Source organism: Oncorhynchus clarkii, chromosome 6, assembly GCF_045791955.1.
Source record: "Oncorhynchus clarkii lewisi isolate Uvic-CL-2024 chromosome 6, UVic_Ocla_1.0, whole genome shotgun sequence".
NCBI lineage: Eukaryota > Metazoa > Chordata > Actinopteri > Salmoniformes > Salmonidae > Oncorhynchus > Oncorhynchus clarkii.
The window spans coordinates 69550472-69571992 of NC_092152.1; the positions used below are offsets into that span (position 1 = coordinate 69550472).

The 21521-nt window shown below is 42.5% G+C and overlaps 1 protein-coding gene across 1 annotated transcript; it reads right to left on the reverse strand.

Moving 5' to 3' along the window:
• Positions 1-339: 339 nt before the first annotated feature.
• LOC139411530 (MAF bZIP transcription factor a) lies at positions 340-15195 on the reverse strand. Its single transcript, XM_071157997.1, has 2 exons — positions 13839-15195; positions 340-410 (listed from the first exon to the last, which is right to left on the reverse strand). The coding sequence occupies exons 1-2, from the start codon at positions 14804-14806 to the stop codon at positions 383-385; spliced, it is 996 nt and encodes a 331-aa protein (XP_071014098.1). The 5' UTR covers positions 14807-15195; the 3' UTR covers positions 340-382.
• Between the last annotated feature and the right edge of the window lie 6326 nt (positions 15196-21521).

Below are 21521 nucleotides of genomic sequence, written 5' to 3' on the forward strand. Positions count from 1 at the left end.
CCCTTCAGAGAACCACACATTATGTTAGGGTAACATACAGTATAGACTGGGTCGCTCAGTGTAAGACATGTTCAATTGCATTAGGTTTCAAATGTGTTGATAGTGAAAAGTGGAAAAACAATTCATTAAATTAAACTAATTCATTAAAAACACTGGTTTAGCGACTGTAAACGTGTAAACATTTAATGTTAATAATAATAATGGTAATAATAATGACATGATTAATAATAATATTTTTCAACACTACTCACTACATTTCATTACTGAAAGAGAAAGAGAGAGTAAGAGAAAGAGAGTGACAGAGAAAGAAAGAGAGAGAGAAAGAGAGTTGTGTTTTACCTCAGACATCAAGGCCAAGGGCAGGGAGGGGCGAGGCTCTCGTTCACAGATGGAGGAATTTTCTGGATGACCTGAAAATGCAGATAGCAGAAGACCCAGTCAAAACACACACCATGAATACACACACACACACACACACACACACACTGAACAAGTTGCTTTCTCACCTCGGCTACGCAGTACAATCCATACGGTAGCTTACTGTAGACAAGATTTGATGTGTAGGAAAGGGAAGAACATTTGCACTCCAATAGACTCTGTGTATCCAGTCTCCAGGCATCTAAACATATTAATCCGATATGACAGAAATACCCAGAGAAATGTCTATGACAGAGGGGGAAGTGAAAGACTGAATCAAAACCAGATTGAACAGTAATGAAATACGCATTATTAACCCTCAATATAAATATTGAAATATCACAAATCATATTAACTGCACATTGATTTGCAAACACATGCACATACATGCATGTCAACGCGCACACGTATACACACACACACACACTCTGCCGGTATTGTCACGTATACACACACACACACTCTGCCGGTATTGTCACGTATACACACACACACACACTCTGCCGGTATTGTCACGTATACACACACACACACACACTCTGCCGGTATTGTCACGTATACACACACACACACACACTCTGCCGGTATTGTCACGTACGCAGCCAGTGAGTTTTCAGTCAACTCAGCTGGGTATCTACATGCCCAACAGCATATGGTGTACTAATGCAGACACCCACACACACACACACACACACACACACACACACACACACACACATACACACACAGAGAGAATGTGAAAGTGAGATACACAGGCATTTACAGTAGCACACTGTCTCATGCTCATGATGGTGACTTGGCTCCTGGTACCATTGGAGAGGTCCACAGCCCTGCCCTCACTGGCTGGGCCCACACCTAGCATCGTTCTGAGCCCTCACTGGCTGGGCCCACACCGAGCATCATTCAGAGCCCTTCACTGGCTGGGCCCACACCTAGCATCATTCTGAGCCCTCACTGGCTGGGCACACACCTAGCATCATTCTGAGCCCTCACTGTCTGGGCCCACACCTAGCATCACTCTGAGCCCTTACTGGCTGGGCCCACACCTAGCATCATTCTGAGCCCTCGCTGGCTGGGCCCACACCTAGCATCATTCTGAGCCCTCACTGGCTGGGCCCACACCTAGCATCACTTTGAGCCCTCACTGGCTGGGTCTGGACCTAGCATCACTCTGAGCCCTCACTGGCTGGGCCCACACCTAGCATCACTCTGAGCCCTCACTGGCTGGGTCTGGACCTAGCATCACTCTGAGCCCTCACTGGCTGGGCCCACACCTAGCATCATTCTGAGCCCTCACTGGCTGGGCCCACACCTAGCATCATTCTGAGCCCTCACTGGCTGGGCCCACAACTAGCATCACTCTGAGCCCTCACTGTCTGGGCCCACACCTAGCATTACTTTGAGCCCTCACTGGCTGGGTCTGGTCCTAGCATCACTTTGAGCCCTCACTGGCTGGATCTGGACAGAAAGACAGAAACAGAGACGGACAGACAGACATTGTAGGAATGACATGGGTATGAAATAGAGAGGAGAGAAAGAGAGATGGAAGCTCTGGGAGAAGTGGAGGTCACCTTGCTTGGTTAAGAGATCAATGTCCGTTTGACTTGCTGCGAGGTGGTGTGGCGTGTGTGTGCGTGTGTGAGTGTGTGTTGGGTCTCATCAGTGTGAAAAGTCTGAGCGGTGTCACTCCGTATCGTAGAGGATAAAAAAAATCTAAATCCACAGTATTTATTCTGTAAAAATTATTATTCACAATTATTGACATTTTTTGGCTTTTATACCAACCATCTACAATTGAAACATCTGAATAAGCAGTGGTAACATTTTATATAAAAATAATTGCACACACACCCACAACAGTGGTGGAAAAATGACAGTCTAAGAAATACTTCATCTCTACACTGCAGTGGAGAAAATCTGAAATTATTGGGTTTTCAAATAAATGCCACATAACTCAATTTTACTGAGCTCTGACAAACTCCAGGAAAACAGCGGTGACGCAGTCTGCTGATGTAGAGAGCACAGCAGGACATAAAGTCAGCGCGTCTAAATCACTGCACGTGTAAACGTTTATCAGTGAGATGCAGATATGTTAAGCCTGAACGCAGCCCAAACTAGCCCCTAACTGCTCTGAAGAAGGGGATGGGTACGTTCAAGGACCTTCTATTTAGAAGTGCTATTTATTTAGTTAATATGATTCCCTCAACCTTCTAGAACCAGGTGGTAATGAAGAGTTAATAATAACTTCCTAAGTTCATATTATATTTGGCAATAATCTGTTTATGCTTCTGACTCACACAGGAGCATATAAACAGATACATACATTCAGCCTCCAAAATGAATTGAAATAACTCATGAGAATAAGGAGTCGCTAGGCTACTTTGTCTTGAAGTGTTTCCAAAAAAACGTATAGATTATTTAGACGTTTGGGGGAATTGGAGTAGCCTAACACATTCATATCATCAATTATTTTTGATTAAAATATATATATATATTGTTTAAGAAATGTTTTCTGAGTGAGTTTTTTTCAAGAATGAAAAGTAGATGTCATTCGGAGAGAAAGAGAAAGTATTTTAAAGTAGAAGTCCGCTGCCCCCCCCCCCCCCCCCCCCCCCCCTCGCTCTCTTTCTGTCTCTGTCCTGCCATCCTCTGTGCCACCGGACCTCAGGGAGCTGGTGTTGGATTCATTTAAGTCCCAGTCCCTTTGCTTTAGCTCCATTTGCAGACATATAAAATGACCCCTCAGAGTACGGCTACACTTCATTATCAACATAACCTGCAGCCAGCTACTCTCAAGGACAACTCTCTAATGAGTCACATGCCTATTCCCTCTAAAATATCTATTTGAAGCACAAAGTTTCGACTTTCTGCTGCCCCAAAGAGGAAAAAATGAGAGGAATATTTCCCAGTAAAATAAGTGCATCTTAATTGATCCCTGATGCACGTTTCCCCCTGAAGGAGGGAGAAAGCTTTTCTTCTCAGAGGAGGTGAGTAATGTTGCTGTTTCCTGTTTTCTCCCAGCGTCCTCTACCAACCTGGGCAGGCCCTATAAGAAGGTTAGTAGGGACGGGATAGGCCTCACCATTCACTCTGTCACTCTGTGAAGGGATAAAACAAATATTTTTCAATACAATCTACATGTTTTATTTGACTCAACATGAATAATGCTTGTAAAGCAATTTTTTACTGTGTCATGGCTATTGAATAAAAAGTCTGATTTGGATTTGGAGAATCTGTTTTATTCAAACAATTAGGTCTACCCTCCTGGGTTGTTCTTGTCAAGGATAGAGTTGATGGCCTTTACCTGTTAGAAGGTAGGTCGTCTTAAGCTGTCTAAATAAAGCATTAACAAAAGCTGTGTGTTCTATTATTCATTGGACTCTTGTTGGCCCAGAGAGAATCCAGGTTAGCACGCCAACCCCACGTTTCCTGTCTGCCCTCCTCACTCTACCGTCTGTCCGTGTGTGTGTATGTGTGTGTTTGCACCCTGTCTCTGCACCTTCACACACACACACACACACACACACACACACACACACACACACACACACACACACACACACACACACACACACACACACACACACACACACACACACAGACACACACACACACACTAATGTCTCTTAGTAAAAAGGACAAACAAGGGGAATGTCACTCAGTCTCAGCCCTATCTTCTCTCCTCTCTAACACACAGGCCCAAAGCTGGTTAAGGGCAGTGTGGTGTTCTACATTTAAATCATTAGCCTGTTGATATAGGAATCAGTGTGATTTAGGAATTATTACATTAATACCCAGAGGGGGAATATTGTGACAGAGGAGAGGTTTGTCACCAGTCCCTGATTCTCTAATTAACACACCAATAATGACACATAGACACATACTGTGCTTACTCATACACACACATGTGACTTAACTGGACAAACTGTAGTAAAACTCTCTTAAACTCTTTGGAACACACAAGCACACATTTGGAGACCGGTAAAACTGCAGTGAGTGTTGAGCTCTCCGTATACAGTCTGGAGCTAAGTGGCTGCTATGATGGCAGTATATATTATTCAGTCAGTAATAATGTAGAGCGTTAGCTGTGTGTATCTCACACACGGAGCTGTCTCTCTAAGAAGAGGAAATGAGTGTGTTCCCCTGGGTTAGGGATTACTCTAATGACTTTGTGTATGGCCCTGTGCGCTCTCACTTTTGACCTCCATACATCCTCTGAAAGACAGCCTGACACACGGACACAGACAAACGCATGGACAAATGTGCACACACGCACGCACGCACGAACGCACGCACACACACACACACACGCACACGCACACACACACACAAACACACACACAAACCCTCCTGAGCCCCTCTCCTGGGCCCCTTTTTTAGCCCCGGGAGGAGTCGGGACCCCTGCCTACCTATTTTAGGATCTGTCAATAGGCTTGTTGCTCCCTGAGCGAACACCCTGCCCTGTCCACCTCCCACCTCCGTAGGCGGCAAGCATCAACGCGTTGCATCGCTCCAAATGAACACCTCTGTGAGAGCAGATAGAACCATCACTCAGATAACCATGTACTGTAGCAAGGGGAAATTAGCAACAGCATCTATCGCTTATCTGTCAGTCCTCAATCAAATGTGCCCAGATTCAATACATTGTGGTTAAATCAAATAATATAAAAACAAAGATTACAATCATTAATTATGGATGATGGCCGTCACATGATCCAAAAAACAACAGCTGAGGACTAATCCTCACTACATCTGATTCTATTCGAACAGAACAATCAATTACAGAGAGAGAGAGTGTGTGTGTGTGTGTGTGTGTGTGGGGGGGGGGGGGGGGGACTGATTGATATCTGGCAAGACACAGTGAAGACTGTCCCTCTCTCTCTCTCTCACACACACACACACACACACACACACACACACACACACACACACACACACACACACACACACACACACACACAGAGAGAGAGAGATACAGAGAGAGGGAGAGAGAGAGAGAGAGAGAGAGAGAGAGAGAGAGAGAAAGTCAGGGTCGAGTCATTCTCAACATACAGCTCCAAACACTCCCCCAAAATGATAGGAATTAGGCTCCTTATACACAAAGCAACAATCTGTCAAGATAACGAGACAAATATTAAGAAGTCAATGTTCAAATACAGTAAACAGAATAACAGATGCAAAAAGCCAATTAATATCCTCCCAAAATGATGCAAATAATTATTAGTTGTTTTGTGTGGCTAATATAAAATATATCAATACATGTCATCTCCATGGCCGGGGATCAAACTTGTATGTAATTAGATAAATTGACTAGTTTGTCCTAAGTAAGCAGGAGAGGGGCTTGGCTGTAAATTGCGTGGTGTGTGCATGCTAAGACACAGGCCTGGCACAGCTGCAGAGAGCCGCACTCACAATTTATCATCTCTACATCGCAGGAGCCGCTGGCCCGCTCCGCTATTAATCATCAGCAAAATCATTTAATTCAGCCCCAGCTCCAACTATTGTCTCAGTCCCCCCCTCTCTCTACCCCTCCATCGCCCCCCTCTAGGCCCTCGCTCTGGGCACAACAGCCACCACAGCAGAAGCAGCACACACCCTCCTCCTCACACATAACCATCGGAGTGAAGGAATTAAAGAGGCTCTTCGTCTGTGTAATAGGGCAACACATCATCACTTGCACATTGGAGGTTATTTGGGTGAATTATTGAAGAAGCTTGTTAAGGGTAGAGCCTCGCAAGCCTGCCTGGTCCTGCAGCGAACATTCATGTCACGGTGGATGCTTCCGTTTTACTATCAATGAAAAAATGCAATGATTCTGTTAGTTTAATTTCAAGTAACTCATTTGTATGCGTTTAACAGTGATAAAACGGCACCTGCTTAGTTTTAACAGATACTATGAGGAGATACAATGCAAATTGTTTCATCAATGTGAGAAGATCATGAATATAAACTGGAGGTGTCATAAATAAATATGCACCCCCCTCCCCAAATGAACAATATTTTCACATAACCATCCTCTAGTACTGTAAAAAAAAAAAAAAATGCACCCCCCCCCCCCTCATAAAATGATCTCTAAAACAATGATTACCACCACAAATAACAATAACTGTAGCAATCCTGTGTTGATAAATGTTGATATCGACTTGCCCACTTCAGCATGGTACTGTGGCACAGTCAATGCCATGCAGGGCAACAGGCCAGAAGGTTGAGGTTTCTCTGACCATCACGGATGAGCTCTCGCTCCCTGCCTGTTTCATTGCACTATGATCAGAGCCGGCTGCAGACAATGATCAGCTAGGGGGAAATCAGATATTCAACATTTTGATGGTATATTTATAATTATTATAAATATATGCAACGATTTTTCACTAACAAGTTTCTGTGCCAATGCACCACACACAACCCATGAACAATTCATAATTACATACCTAGTACCGACTTTGAGCGCTTCATCATGGCTTGGCTTGGCTGGTATTATATTAGATCGGAGTGGATGAACGTGCGCAGGTAGCCTACAAGAGACTTTTGAAGTAGCCTAATCAGATTGTGACTGGTTGTGTTTATGCCACCCATAAAAGGTAATACATTTTAAAAGTGAAATAACAAATATTTATGCTACATTGACACGTTAGGTTGTAGGTCAAGGAATAGCCGCTTGGTTCGGAAAATAGGCTGAACGTGTGTTGAGCTTTGCTGAATAACTGGGCCTGCTGGGAGCATAGGTCTATGTCGTTACACTATATAGAATGATGATCGCAACAGACAGCGCATCGGTATCAGAAGTAAAAATCCAGCCAGACTGTCCTGTACTGTGCCTTTCTAGACCTTATCATCTGTCGAGACACACAACTGATCCAAATGAAATGAAACGTTCAAATCACAGGGCTTTTGCGGCATAATTGAAATTACATTTTCACTGCAGTTTACAGCCTAGCGTAGAATTGTACTCACTTGAAAACAATAATGCAAATATGAATTGCATTGTGGTGTTGTAAGCTGGTCTAGGTAGAATAATTATATTGTCCCTAAGGCCATACACAAGTAATTAACTGTATAACATATCTATTTATTTATAAAGTGAGGCAAGGCAGCATTTAAAAAGAAAATCCTAATAAAAAAAATCTAATTAATGTTGTACCCCTTGAAATAATAACAAACAACCTTTGTACAACACCTAGGGACCTCACCAAGAGATTTCAGCCTTTTAGTATTGTAGCGAACAGTGGGGAAGGGAATACAACTTGGGTCACTGGCGTGAAAGACAAACACCGTACGCATCGTGCCAGTAGGGTTTAACCCACATGCTGGGAATTGTATCGTGGCTCATATAGCAAGGTTTTCTTCACTGCCCCCTCTGTACTTGATGGCACGTCCCTGTGCTTCGACTACTCAACCCCCTAGCACGTCCGAGCCGTTGGCTGCACAGCCACCATCCCACTTCTGAGACCAGTGTGCCAAACGGCAGGACAAGGAAGCGAAACCAGGTCACTGGCATGAACACCCGATGCATCGTGCCAATAGGGTTCACTCACTTGGTAGGAATAGTATCATTACATTTGAGTAATTTAGCAGTCCCTCTTATCCCGAGCAACTTACAGGAGCAATTAGGGTTAAGTGCCTTGCTCAAGGGCACATCAACAGATGTTTCACCTAGTCACCTTGAGATTTGAACCAGCAACCTTTCAGTTACTGGCCCAACGCTCTTAACCACGAGGCTACCTGCCACTCTCATCACAGCTCATATAGGATTGTGATAATGGTTTTGGAATGACAATCACAGGAACCAGGGTTATATTGATGTCAGGTGTTGGAAAGCACCATTGAAAGCACCATTGAAAGCATGTCCCAGACGGATTTTAGTCACAGTACATTTGTGTTAGGCTAGCAGTGTTTCTGTCAGGTTTCTGTACTGCACATGAGATGGCAGAGTATACAAAACAAATGTGCACCTGATTGATACAAATATTCATGATATCATTCTGCGAGGTAGGCCTACTTTGCATTCAGCATTTAATTGGAAAAGTTTTTGAAAAAATAAGTTGTGTCAAATTGGCTGGAAGTCCTTTGGGTGGTGGACCATTCTTGATACACACGGGAAACTGTTGAGCGTGAAAAACCCAGCAGGGTTGCAGTTCTTGACACAGTCAAACCGTTGCGCCTGTCTCCTACTACCCTCTGAATGGCACACATACACAATCCATGTCTCAATTGTCTCAAGGCTTTCAAATCCTTCTTTAACTTTTCTCCTCCCTTTCATCTACATTGATTGAAGTGGATTTAACAGATGACATCAATAAGGAATGCTAGTTTTCACCCCGGTTCACCTGGTCAGTCTATGTCATGGAAAGAGCAGGTGTTCCTAATGTTTTGTACACTCATTATCTCTCTTACTTTTAGAAGTGTTAACTTCAGGATGACTAATAACATCTATTGAGTTGCAATGCCCGAAAATTGAATATCCAAATCAACTTAAATCATCTACAAAATGGGTTTTGCAGCAACACAATTCCAAAGGAACGTTACAGCTAAGTTTTTTCCTTTCATTGTTTGCGATTCACAAATTATTATTTTGATTCCCATGATTCGATTCACCGCAATTTAACCAAACCACAATTACCACAGTCAAAAAGAATGATTTAAACATAATAGTTTCATATGAATTAAACGAATCACAAAAATATATATATATATTCTGAGAAATGTGAAGAGAGGTGTCTGTTATATAGTCAATTAAATCTGTATGGCCTAAACAAGATAAATAGGGGATTTTTTTTACTGCGTGTCTCATGGCTTTACTGTTCTTTCATGCGCAATGATGCACCTGGCCTCTCCGCTGCCTATCAACTATTCCTCTATGTTCTTGTGGATTTCTGTAGAAAATTGGTGCAGATTTCAATGACTTGATGTGTGGTATGATTGCTAGTTAACCTATTGCAGATCTGGACAAACGATCCACCTACCACTACTGTCACTATGGATAGAGGGCGGGATAGCGTTGACTGTATAGTAAGCGTGCAGAAAAGCGTAGTGCATAAGGGAAGTACCAAAACACCTTTATATAGTGGGGGGCACATGCAAGAAGATGAGGAAATGTGGCTATATGGAAAAAAATATATAGTAAAACCTGCAAAATGGGGAATGTAAACCACAGAAAAAATGCACAACCTCCCCTGTGCCCAATAAAAAAAATCACACAACACTCCTACCCTAGTAACCTCCCACCCCAGTTACCTCCCACCCCAGTAACCTCCCACCCCAGTAACCTCCCACCACAGTAACCTCCCACCCCAGTAACCTCCTACCCCAGTAACCTCCCGCCCCAGTAACCTCCCACCCCAGTAACCTCCCACCCCAGTAACCTCCCGCCCCAGTAACCTCCCGCCCCAGTAACCTCCCACCCCAGTAACCTCCCACCCCAGTAACCTCCCGCCCCAGTAACCTCCCGCCCCAGTAACCTCCCACCCCAGTAACCTCCCGCCCCAGTAACCTCCCGCCCCAGTAACCTCCCACCCCAGTAATCTCCCACCCCAGTAACCTCCCACCCTAGTATCCTCCCACCACAGTAACCTCCCACCCCAGTAACCTCCCACCCCAGTAACCTCCCACCCCAGTAACCCCCACCCCAGTAACCTCCCACCCCAGTAACCTCCTACCCCAGTAACCTCCCAGCCCAGTAACCTCCCACCCGATGACATTTCTAACTGTCCCTTAAAAGAGACACCAACCACTATAAAGGTGATTTAAACATTATGTTAAGATGACCACACCCCCGCTCATCCATGTTCAGAGTATACATGCATGTACACACTCGCACATACACATGCAAAACCTTCCATTCACACCTTAATGTGCATACTGCTGCTTTGGTGTGCTGCTAAAAATGAAAAAGAAAGAGAGTGAGATTGAATTTAATACCTAAAATGCTGTCTTGTTCACACTGTCACATCTCTGTTCTCATTAACCAATTGTTGTAGAACACTAAAACAAAATGCCCTCCATTCTCCTACACAAGTCTCTTTGACAGTTTGATATGACAAAGACATTGAGAGGGATCTTCAGTTACTGTCCCCTCGGGGACACTAAGATTAAGATCCATCCTCAGAAGAGGTGTCAAAGGTCATAAGGTAAACGCCAAACCAACAGTGGGTTGGGAGAAGCGCTACTGTGCCTCATCTGCCCACGCCTACCCCGGTGACTCATTATGCATCGCCCTGGCACCGTCTCCTACACCCCCTCACATGCACGACAGAGTCTGCTTCACCTGCTGGGTGTACCCCTGTCTTTCGGAGCATGGTCTGTTCTCTGTTTTAGGCCAAATGCAAGGGGGAGGAGGACAGGGAGGAAAGAACAATGAAAAGGGGTACATAGGGATTGGGCTGTTGCAGAATACACACAAACACACACACATGGAATGTCACACACACATAGATATCTATAGAAACACAGGAACATACGAGTATAGTCTCACAAAAATAGTCACACACAAGCACATATTTGGCATATAGACATAGACGTGTGCACCCACACACAGACACAGACAAACACACACGAATGCAAGGACATACTTCCATTGCCCTACTAACATGTGGAACTACAACAAGTCCAGATGTTCCCAAAATCATAAATGTGCAAATAATATAGTTTTGCATGAAAGCACAACAAAAAGTAAGCTCACCTTTTTGTTATGAATCATTCAAATCGAGGATGAAATGCATCACTTCAGTTTTAATAAAATGTGTAATCATAATGTACAATGCACACACATATGCTACTGGCATTGTACTACGCTTTACATCAATGACATGAATGATAGATTGATATTGAAAAGAATTATGGAATGTAAATACATACCCAGGAGGCTTGATCCATGGCATATAACGTTGACTCTTACCTCAACTATACCTTTCATTTTGTTTATTCGATATGAGGGATTATTTTTAATGTGAAATGGTATTTAGTTCAAATAAATATAGAACAGTGAAACAAAGTCTAATTAGTAATGAGACTCTCTATCGTACACCTTTCTTTATTTTTTAAATAAAACATGAATAACTTTGTAGTAATACTATTACTACTGACCTGTAAAGATGCTCACAGAAATGTTAAGGTGCATCACTTCCAAATGGATTTTTATCTCTAACAAAAATACAACATCTATGTATTTTCAAAGTTAAATTGTGTTCCACATTTAAGATGTTGTTTGAGGTTTTGAATGAGGCTCATATTAGACAGGGTTGCTACCTAGCCAAACAAATTGTTACTGATGTGATTATCTGGCATGAGTCATGCCTCCTTCCATCTGCACAGATGAAGACAAATCCCACAGACTAGAACAACTTCAGGAAAATTTGACGAAAACGGATGGATAGCAATTCATATATAGCGTACTTTAAGTCAATCCCCCAAATGTAACTCCTTGTGTCTATTCCCATTAACATGAACTGCTCTGGATTTGTTTGTGAAATTCACATTCAATCATTATCTCTGCAGGTCTATGTCAAGAGAAAACGGAGAAGCTTAATGAAAGGCCGATTACATACATTTATTGCATTTCATTTAATTGTAAGAAATTGAGAAAAAAAGAGACATATGAACATCACATAATATGGTTAGTGAGGGAAATAATTTTGCACAGCAAAATATATAAAAGGAAAGTTTAATTAACATATGTCTTAAAGATTTATTGATGAATGGTATCTCCCCATTTTGTACAAGCAGGGTGTCAATCCCTGTCTATTTAACAATGTCCAGACATTATTGATTATAATAATATTATTGCCTTGGAAATAATGAGTTTGTTTGAGCCAAAAAATAATCTAATACTGATTGACAACAAACTATTAAAATTAAGTTATCCAGCAATGCCAAAAATTATCTATCTGCGTTTTTGAATTAGCTTAATCTAGTAACCATTCTGTGATATATTGCAGACTACATTTTAGTGCAATTCAGTCCAAAATGCATTATCAAAATGCAGGGTTCACGCTGACTTAGGGCTGAAGTTTCTCCTTATTTAATACTTTGGTTTAAAATACAGCTGTCAAACTACTGCTTAGACTGCAAGAACATGCTGCAAAAAGCGGCGCTTATGCATGGAAACAATACTGTTAAATTGTATAAATTGGAGCCGCCCCAACCTCTCCTACCCATTGACAGGAAAACAATTTAGTGCACAGGACTTTATGACTTTATGAAACCTACAGCTAAATGATCCTAATAATCTACATCACATTCTTCTTTAAATGTCAACTTGTAGCACATCCATGTTTTCTTTTAGATTTACAAAGTATAACTACTGCAGGTCTACATATACTTCAATTATAATCCATAGCCTTCCAGAGTTGTTAAACGCACAGGGATGTTTTTATTTTATTTTTAAATACACAAACTGCTTTTAAGCAACATACAGTTTAGTCCCATATAGGGATAGATAATTCATTTTAGAATAGTTGAGGTCCTTTTTGCTCCCTCGCTACATGGATACCGCCGACCATCTTCCATCAGGAATGCGTCATACTGTATAGAAATGGGCGCTTAGTCGTATCATTCAACACAGTTGAAATGCACTTACACGGGAAGGGGGGTGGAGAGTCCTTGTCACTTTTTTGTTGCTGTCCCAAAAAAGTGATCAGGTCATAAAACAAGTATGAATGCCATGCTGGAGTCATCCGATAAAAGTACATTTTCAAGCACAAAAAGAAAAGAAAACCCGTACATGTCCAGCATGCAGGCCAGTTCAATAACATATATATTTTAAAATAATGGATATTGTTTCTTATGAGTAATATAGTCTGTTTGTTGCTTAACACAAAATAGCAAGCATAACGCATGAGATGAGGTGGGGTATAATGGCAGGCTCGCAGTCCTCCGAGTTTGGCAGAACAAAAACAGAAAGGAAAAAAGGCCAAAAACGTCTTCTTACTGTAGATGGATGCAGTTTTTGACCGGTATTTGTACACGGATTTCAAGTCGAAAGGTGAAAAAAGGCAAGTCGATGAACTTCCAAGGGGTATACTTAGTGCTTGCATGCACACATAGTATACAGCAACATTGTAAAGTTAACAAATGATAAATGATAGTTCATATTCAAAACACTGCAAATCAAATGAACAACGATGAAAAAGAGCTTGACAAAAATATGCAACAAATAATAAGAATGGTAGCAAAAAAAAAATGATGGCAGGTTTCAGTTTCTACTCCAAAATGAAGGGCAATTATGACAAAGTTCCATATTTCTATTGCAAGCCCCAAAACTCAAAACCGTTATTTGACAGACTGTTGTCAAAAAATTAAAACCGAAAAAAATGTTTGCAAATTAGTTTTCTTGGTCTAGTAAGCCCCATTACAAAAAAAAATCACAATGAAAACTTTTTAATGAGGGAACTGACAAACTCAGTTTTCATGATAATGTCGAGACTCACATGAAAAACTCCGGGGAGGAAGGGTTGTTGTCACTGCTGGATCCATTTTCTCTGAAGCCGTTGCTGATGAGCTTCTCATATTTTTCTTTGTATGCGTCCCTCTCCCGGGCCAGCCTGGAGATCTCCGCCTTGAGGTGGTCGACTTGCTGGACGAGCTGCGTCTTCTCGCCTTCCAGGACGTGCCGTTGCTGCACCCGCTTGTAGCGGCAGGACTGCGCATAGCCTCTGTTCTTTAGGGTCCTCCTCTTCTGTTTCAGCCGGATCACTTCTTCCTTGCTGACTCCCCGTAGCTGCCGGTTGAGCTCCCGCACCGACATGCCCACCAGCTGGTCGTCCGAAAACCGGTCGTCCAAATGTCCCATGTGTGGGTGGTTTCCTCCGGAGCTGCCGTTGGACGAGACCCCAGGTGATTGGTGATGGTGGCCGCCGTTGTGGTGGTGATGGTGGTGGTGGGGCCCCCCGTTCTGGGCTGCTGCGGCGGCGATAACTGCGGACACCACCGCCGCGGCAGAGCCCATCTCTTCCCCGCCCATGGTGCCTCCTCCTCCGGCTCCGCCGGCAAACTGCTGCCCTCTAGCATAGCCATCGAAGGACTGGAGCTGGTGACTGCTGTTGATCAGCGCCTCAACTGCGTCTTCGGGGCTGAAGCCCAGCGCCTCCGGATTCAACTGCGGTTGATAACCGGACATCCAGTAGAAATCCTCCAAGTGTGCCTTCTGTTCGCTCCCCGACCCCGGACTGGGCGACGAGAAGCTTGGAGAAGGGGGCACCGAGCTGCAAGGCGTGCTCATCGGGGTGGAAGACAAGGATCCCCCGGCGATAAGGCGGCTGCACTGGCTGATGTTGCGATCGGGCTCCACCGGCTCCTTTTTCACTTCAAACTTCATCAGATCGAAGTCATTAACATATTCCATGGCCAGGGGACTGGTGGGCAGGTCGGAGTTGCTCATTGCCAGTTCTGATGCCATCCTCTTGCTGCCGACAGTCCTCCAAAGGGGGTGAAGAGCAGCTGTCAAACTGGGTTGGTTTGGAAGAACGTGAGCCAGTTTGCTTTTTAAGCGTATTTGTCTTAAAGTGAAAAAATAGGTTTTCAATGTCCTTTTTGCAGCGACGTGTTCCCAACTGTAAATTAATAGTTTTCTTTTCAGAGTCTATTGCACAGACGCACCAGAGCCGTGCAGGCGAGTTGCGGAGTCCTCTTTCAGCATAAGAAATTCGGCGAATTTGTATTTTTAACATTTAACACATTACTGTTTCTTCATGGATAGGCCTACATTGCGTAAAGCGGAGAGGGTGAAATGTCGAAGGAGAGGGGTAAATGTAGCCTCGCACGTAAATGCCTCTGACTTGTAGGCGATTTTTTAGAAGGATCACACAGCAGATGAGTTTAAAAGCATTGCAGAGTTTTATAGCCGCCCTGACGTCAGGTTGGAAATGGGAAATTGACTCGGACGAAGAGCCAATGGGCTCGCACAATCTATGGGCTAATTAACATATTAGTACAGAAACAAAACTTTTCTCAACTGTCAAAGGCTATCAGCTGACTGTCAGCTGCAACTCAACCTCTTAACTCTTTCGCCTCTCCATTTATATTATTTTAATGGCCATTTATTCTACCATTTGGACAAAAAATAACCATTCAATTATCTCACTGCGCTCATGGTGGGGAAAGGACAGTAGGCTGTGTGCACATTATGGTTCGATTTAGTGTTATTGCAAGTGGCAATGGTAACATTTTAATAATCAAATGTAAATTGCAATATGCAAATTATGAAGTTATTGAAGCAATAATATATATTATTAGTTGTTGTCATGAAATAAATGCGTAATAACGCTTTTGTATGGTTGTAGGATTTATATTAGTTTCAAAAGTATCAAAACATAATATTCATGATTTATGATGTGCAAATATTGGGGGATGGTTATGCACACGTTTTCACAGTTCGTGTTACTTGAAATTCTAAGTGGTCAAATTTACCAGTAGCCTAACCAAAATGCATAAGCATGCATTACAATCATCTTAGTGACATGAACAACAGCGTTGGCTCATACAGTATTGATATGTTACAGAATACAGGAATACATACGATTCTGTGCTGAAGTTCTATGAAATAAAATTACAAAGGATTTGTGGAGAGCAGACGTACATCTGCCGTTGTAAAACTCAACAGTGCCACCTTTTGGGGACATTGAAGCACCGTTCTCCTAAATAAACTGCTTCATCTGAAAGAATCATTCACAGCAGAAGCAAAATTAGACAGTTTTGCAAGAGACTATTTATTGGAAAGAATAATACTTCAATGTATGTATAAGGTATGGTATAAGGTATGGTAACATTTTTTGAGAACGACAGTATGGAAACATTGGCAGGGAAATAGCCAAAGGAGTGAATGGTGAATGGTGGCATATCCCGCATGAATCACGTGTCAATTGCAAGTTCTTTTTGGGGAGAAAATATAGGCTACAACATTCCCCACTCCCATCATCTGTATATACTAGATTGTGTAGAACATTCGTTACATAAGACAAGTAAACATGTACTTCCTACGTGGTCCTATCAAATCATAATCCCCTCATATAGGCTGCTATTAAGCAGTGGTTACATGGGAGTCATTCAGTAATGAACAATGCGTTCCAACCAGGAGGAGATTTTCCTACGTGCACTACAGTGCTATATATATTTAAAAAAAACTTTATCTAAAGCACTGATTCCGCCGGACCCTGCTCCAAAGTCATACATTAAACCACTCTCTTGTACATTGCACTTTATCTCGACGTTCAGAGGTCAGACATTTCCTCTGGTTTTAATGGACTGCGTGTCATGAGCAACTCACTTGTTGAAGTCTATTGTACAGACGAACTTTAGCCGCGCACGCCAGTTTAATCATGTAGTTTTATACGACACTATCCAGCCAAATTACCACCCTACAACTATTTTAACAATGCTCACCTTCTACCTACCCTCATTTACTCAGTCTAATCAGTGATATAATGCTTCGTTCACAATTTCTCGTAATTTAGTAAATACCAGCATACGACTGGGGAAAATCCCTTTCAACCCCATCCAACTGGTAATTACTAGAGCCAAAATCGTGTAGGCCAATCATCCGCGTGCTCTGAGTTTCCCACTTGCACCTCTCTGTCGTCATGTGAAAAACATAGCACAACAATCTCAAGCCTAATGTCCTCCGTGTTTGATGGTGTGTCCCATCAAAACCTGAATGCACCTACTCATATTTACGACTTGACCATTGTAGTTACCACCTTCCCATTTGGTTATGAACGCAGCATAACATTGGCTATTTGACAGCAATAGGAGGGACTTCGTTTTCACCAACCAAATTGTTTGACCAGTTTCCCGGTCTAAAACACAGCCTGGTTACTAAGGCCACTGCCAGGTTTGTTGTATGTTTACCAATACAGTTTGGGCTACTCATAGGCCAACCAACAAATGCAAGCCTGTAATGTAGGCTAAACGTATAGAGTAACTCACAGCACCTAACATCAACTATGGAGATTTGCTACCCTAAAGTCTAGGTGTATGTATTTTGCATTTAGTCTGCAAGTGTAGCCCCACTCGCCTATATTAGTAGCACACACTAAATTATAAGTCAAAAGTCTGGTTTTAGGAAATTTCGCAAAATATGGCAATGATACAATATTTAATTACGCGTGCCGGTAAATCATGTATAATAACACCGTCCATAGATAAAGTGATCATGTAAGATCCACCACAGGCTTCATACCTCAGACTATTTGGAGGGAAGCTTTTTCTCCGCTTTTGACACGGCGTTGACAAATAGCCGTTTCATGCCTGTGACAAAAAGCCTATAATCATAGTCTCTGTCTCTCTCTAACTCCAAGACTATGATCTCATCCCTATGACTGACTATTTTTAGCTTCCCGGGTGCACACAGTGTAATGATATGCCAAATAACTCATGTCCCAGCCGCCAATCTATGTGAAAGAGGACAGTGCCAATCAGTCTGATGTTGTTATAACCGTTCAGCGAGTTCAACGCTTCCCTCTGATCTGGCGGACTCACTAAACACAAATGCTTTGTTTGTAAATTATGTCTGAGTGTTGGACTGTTCCTCTGGCCATCCATAATTTAAAATAACAAGAAAAATGTACCGTTTGTTTCGCTTAATTTAAAAAATGTGACATTTTTTTTTATACATTTACCTTTTATACTAAAGTATATTTTTGCAATTACATTTACTTTTGATACTTAAGTATATATACAACCAAATACTTGTAGACTTTTACACATGTATTATCTTACAGGGTGACTTTCACTTTTACTTGGGTCATTTTCTATAAAGGTATTTGTTTAAAATTTTTACTTGGGTACTTTTTGTAGAGCTTCCTTTGTGTTACCCTCATCACACACCCCCTTGTCCTCTGTCTCTCTGTCTCTCTCTCTCGCTCTCTCTCGCTCTCTTTCTCTCTTTCTCTATCCCTCTCCTCACCATATTCACTAATGTAGTCTTTGTCTAAACTCAGTGTGGGGGTGCTTCCAATGTATGAGAAAGCTCATTGCACAATAACCAGTTTGATGAGTTGAAGTCATTGAAACGCCATCCCTGATTACGTTTAGTCACCTGACAATGACAACACAAAACCACAGTGTTACTCAAGTTAAATACCAATGATCTACAAACACAATCACACACAAGGCCCTATCACACAGACTTTGGCAATACAGTGAAGTCAAATAGTGGAGATAGGAATTAGTCAAGTAGAGATAGCCTAGGACTCATCCTGTTGCTATGTCACTGTGGGATGTGGATCAATGCGTGTTTAGAACGTTACCATTTGAACTTTGCTGAGTCATGAGTCAAAGGGTCAAAGGTGAGATTAAATCCCCTTGCCCTGATATCTGTGGGATCATGGTCAATGGAAAATCCCCCTGTTAGCTGTCATACTGTACCTGTCTAACTCATAATCACTATGACGACTCATGTCAATGGTTTTTGATTCGTCATTCAGCTGGGATGATGCTGATCCCTACAGATCGTTCAAGATGAACAGAGCTTGTGTATGTTTTCATAGGAATCATTACAAGGCTAAAATAGGTGACAGTATGGATTTCATATAGCAATGCCCCTGTAACGGTTTTCTATATGAGATGGAGAGTCGGACCAAAATGCAGCGTGTCGATTGCGATCCATGTTTTAATAAACAAACGTAAAACACGAATCAATACAAACACTACAAAATAAAGAACGTAATGAACGTAACGAAAACCTAAACAGCCTATCTGGTGAAAACACATAGACAGGAACAATCACCCACAAACACACAGTGAAACCCAGGCTACCTAAATATGGTTCCCAATCAGAGACAATGACGAACACCTGCCTCTGATTGAGAACCATATCAGGCCGAACATAGAACTGGACAAACTAGACATGTAACATAGAATGCCCACTCAGATCACACCCTGACCAACCAAAACATAGAAACATACAAAGTAAACTATGGTCAGGGTGTGACAGCCCCAGATACCTTCTGCAGTAGGACTTATTCCCCTGTCATTTGATAATGTTGTTATCGCTAACACACATATAAGTTCATTTTTATTTCACATTAACAAAGGTTACCATGCAGCTTTTGTTAGTTGGTCCAAGGTATTGTGTACTCAAGGCAAGCCAAGACAAAGGTGTTGATATCTAATCAATCTCTTGAAAAGATTCAAAACGGGTTATTTCAAGTGGAGATAAAACCAGATAACACCACAGCCCTGTATATACTGTACAGGCATAGATCCAGACAAGGAGAGACATGGAAACTTGTGTGGTTTTAGCTCTGTAGATTGTTGTCCACTAACTGATTTTGAAAACAGAAGGTATTAGTTTTTCACTTTTTCATTCAGGCAGTTTTATGTAGTGTTGTCTTTCTGTCTGTCTGGCTGGCTTTGTGTGTCTCTCTCTCTCTGTGTGTGTGTGTTTGCGTGTGTGTGTGCGTGTTTGTTGGTTTTACAAATTGTAGAAAACATTTGCCTGCTTTTCTTTCTCAGCCACATATAAAACAGTTATGTGAAGGAGAAATGAAAGAGGAAATCTTACCTGAAGTTTGGAACCTAAGTTGACTGATTGGCACTGTCCTCTTTCACATAGATTGGCGGCTGGGACATGAGTTATTTGGCATATCATTACACTGTGTGTACCCGGGAAGCTAAAAATAGTCAGTCATAGGGATGAGATCATAGTCTTGGAGTTAGAGAGAGACAGAGACTATGATTATAGGCTTTTGTCACAGGCATGAAACGACTATTTGACAACGCCGTGTCAAAAGCGGAGACAAAGCTTCCCTCCAAATAGTCCGAGGTATGAAGCCTGTGGTGGATCTTACATGATCACTTTATCAATGGACGGTAAAGTACAGATACCCCAAAAACTACTTAAGTTGTACTTTAAAGTATTTGGACTTAAGTACTTTAGACCACTGACAGAATGGGACATAGAGGGACAGAGGGAGACGACGTGAGACAGAGAGGGTAGTCAGGAGGCACAGCGATACACAGGAGGTATTCAGAGAAAAGAAGCTTGATCTTTACGATGTGGCTAGCAAACACTAACACTATCTGACCACAACAACAGCAGAGAGAAAGGGGGAGATAAAGAGGGATTCAAATGTTCTTAATATCTTACTGAAATGCATACAATATTAGGTTAGTGAAATGGTTATTGATAGGATGCATAATGCATTCATGTTGAAAGAAGAAGACCGTAGACAGTGCCAGTATGCTGCTTCTGGTCTTTGACATAGTCATTGTCACTAATAGTGGGCAATAACTTATCAGCAAGACATTTTCATAGAGATTCAATTGTAAACAGCATGAAAGTCACAAAGACATTATGAGACTGATTGTGAAAGAGTGATTACACAAAATGTGTTATAATACTGCTTCTATAAGGGCACAGGGCGAGACCCAGATGCAGACACGGGAGGCAGATGGTTCGAGTCTCTGATATTTATTATAATCCAAGGGGCAGGCAAAATAATGGTGGTGGACAGGCAAAATATCATAACAAGGTCAGAGTCCAGGAGGTACAGAGTGGCAGGCAGACTCGAGGTCAGGGCAGGGCAGGCAGTATGGTCAGTGAAAAACCCCTGCCCCACCTCGGAAGCATCGACCTCAACCACAAACTGGCGAGTTGGGTCCGGATGGATGAGGATGGGGGCAGTAGTGAATCGCTGCTTTAGATCCCCAAAAGCCTTGTCCGCTGCTGGACATGGGCTGGGGACAATCCACCACTGCTCTCACCTTTTCCAGATCCATCTGAACATTCCCTTCAGTGATGATGTATCCCAGAAAGGAGAGAGTGGAGCGGTGGAACTCGCACTTCTCAGCTTTTACAAACAACTGATTTTCCAGGAGGCGCTGAAGGACCTGTCGAACATGGAGAATGTGTTCCTGGGCAGAATGAGAGAAAACCAGGATGTCGTCGAGGTAGACAAAAACAAAACGATTCAATATGTCCCGGAGCACATCATTGACCAGGGCCTGGAAGACAGTTGGTGAGTCCAAACAACATGACCAGGTACTCATAGCTTTCAACACTGCCAGTGGACACTGTCGTCCACTTGTCTCCTTCGCGTATCCTCACAAGGTGGTAGGCATTCCGAAGGTCCAGGTTGGAAAAGATGGTAGCCCCCTGGAGAAGTTTGAAAGCC

Coding starts and splice junctions, on each gene's coding strand:
- LOC139411530 (XM_071157997.1), bottom strand. CDS start 14,806: ATGGCATCAGAACTGGCAATGAGCAACTCCGACCTGCCCACCAGTCCC. Junction 411..13,838: donor TCCTCCCCGGAGTTTTTCAT/GTGAGTCTCGAC, acceptor CTGCATTTTCAG/GTCATCCAGAAAATTCCTCC.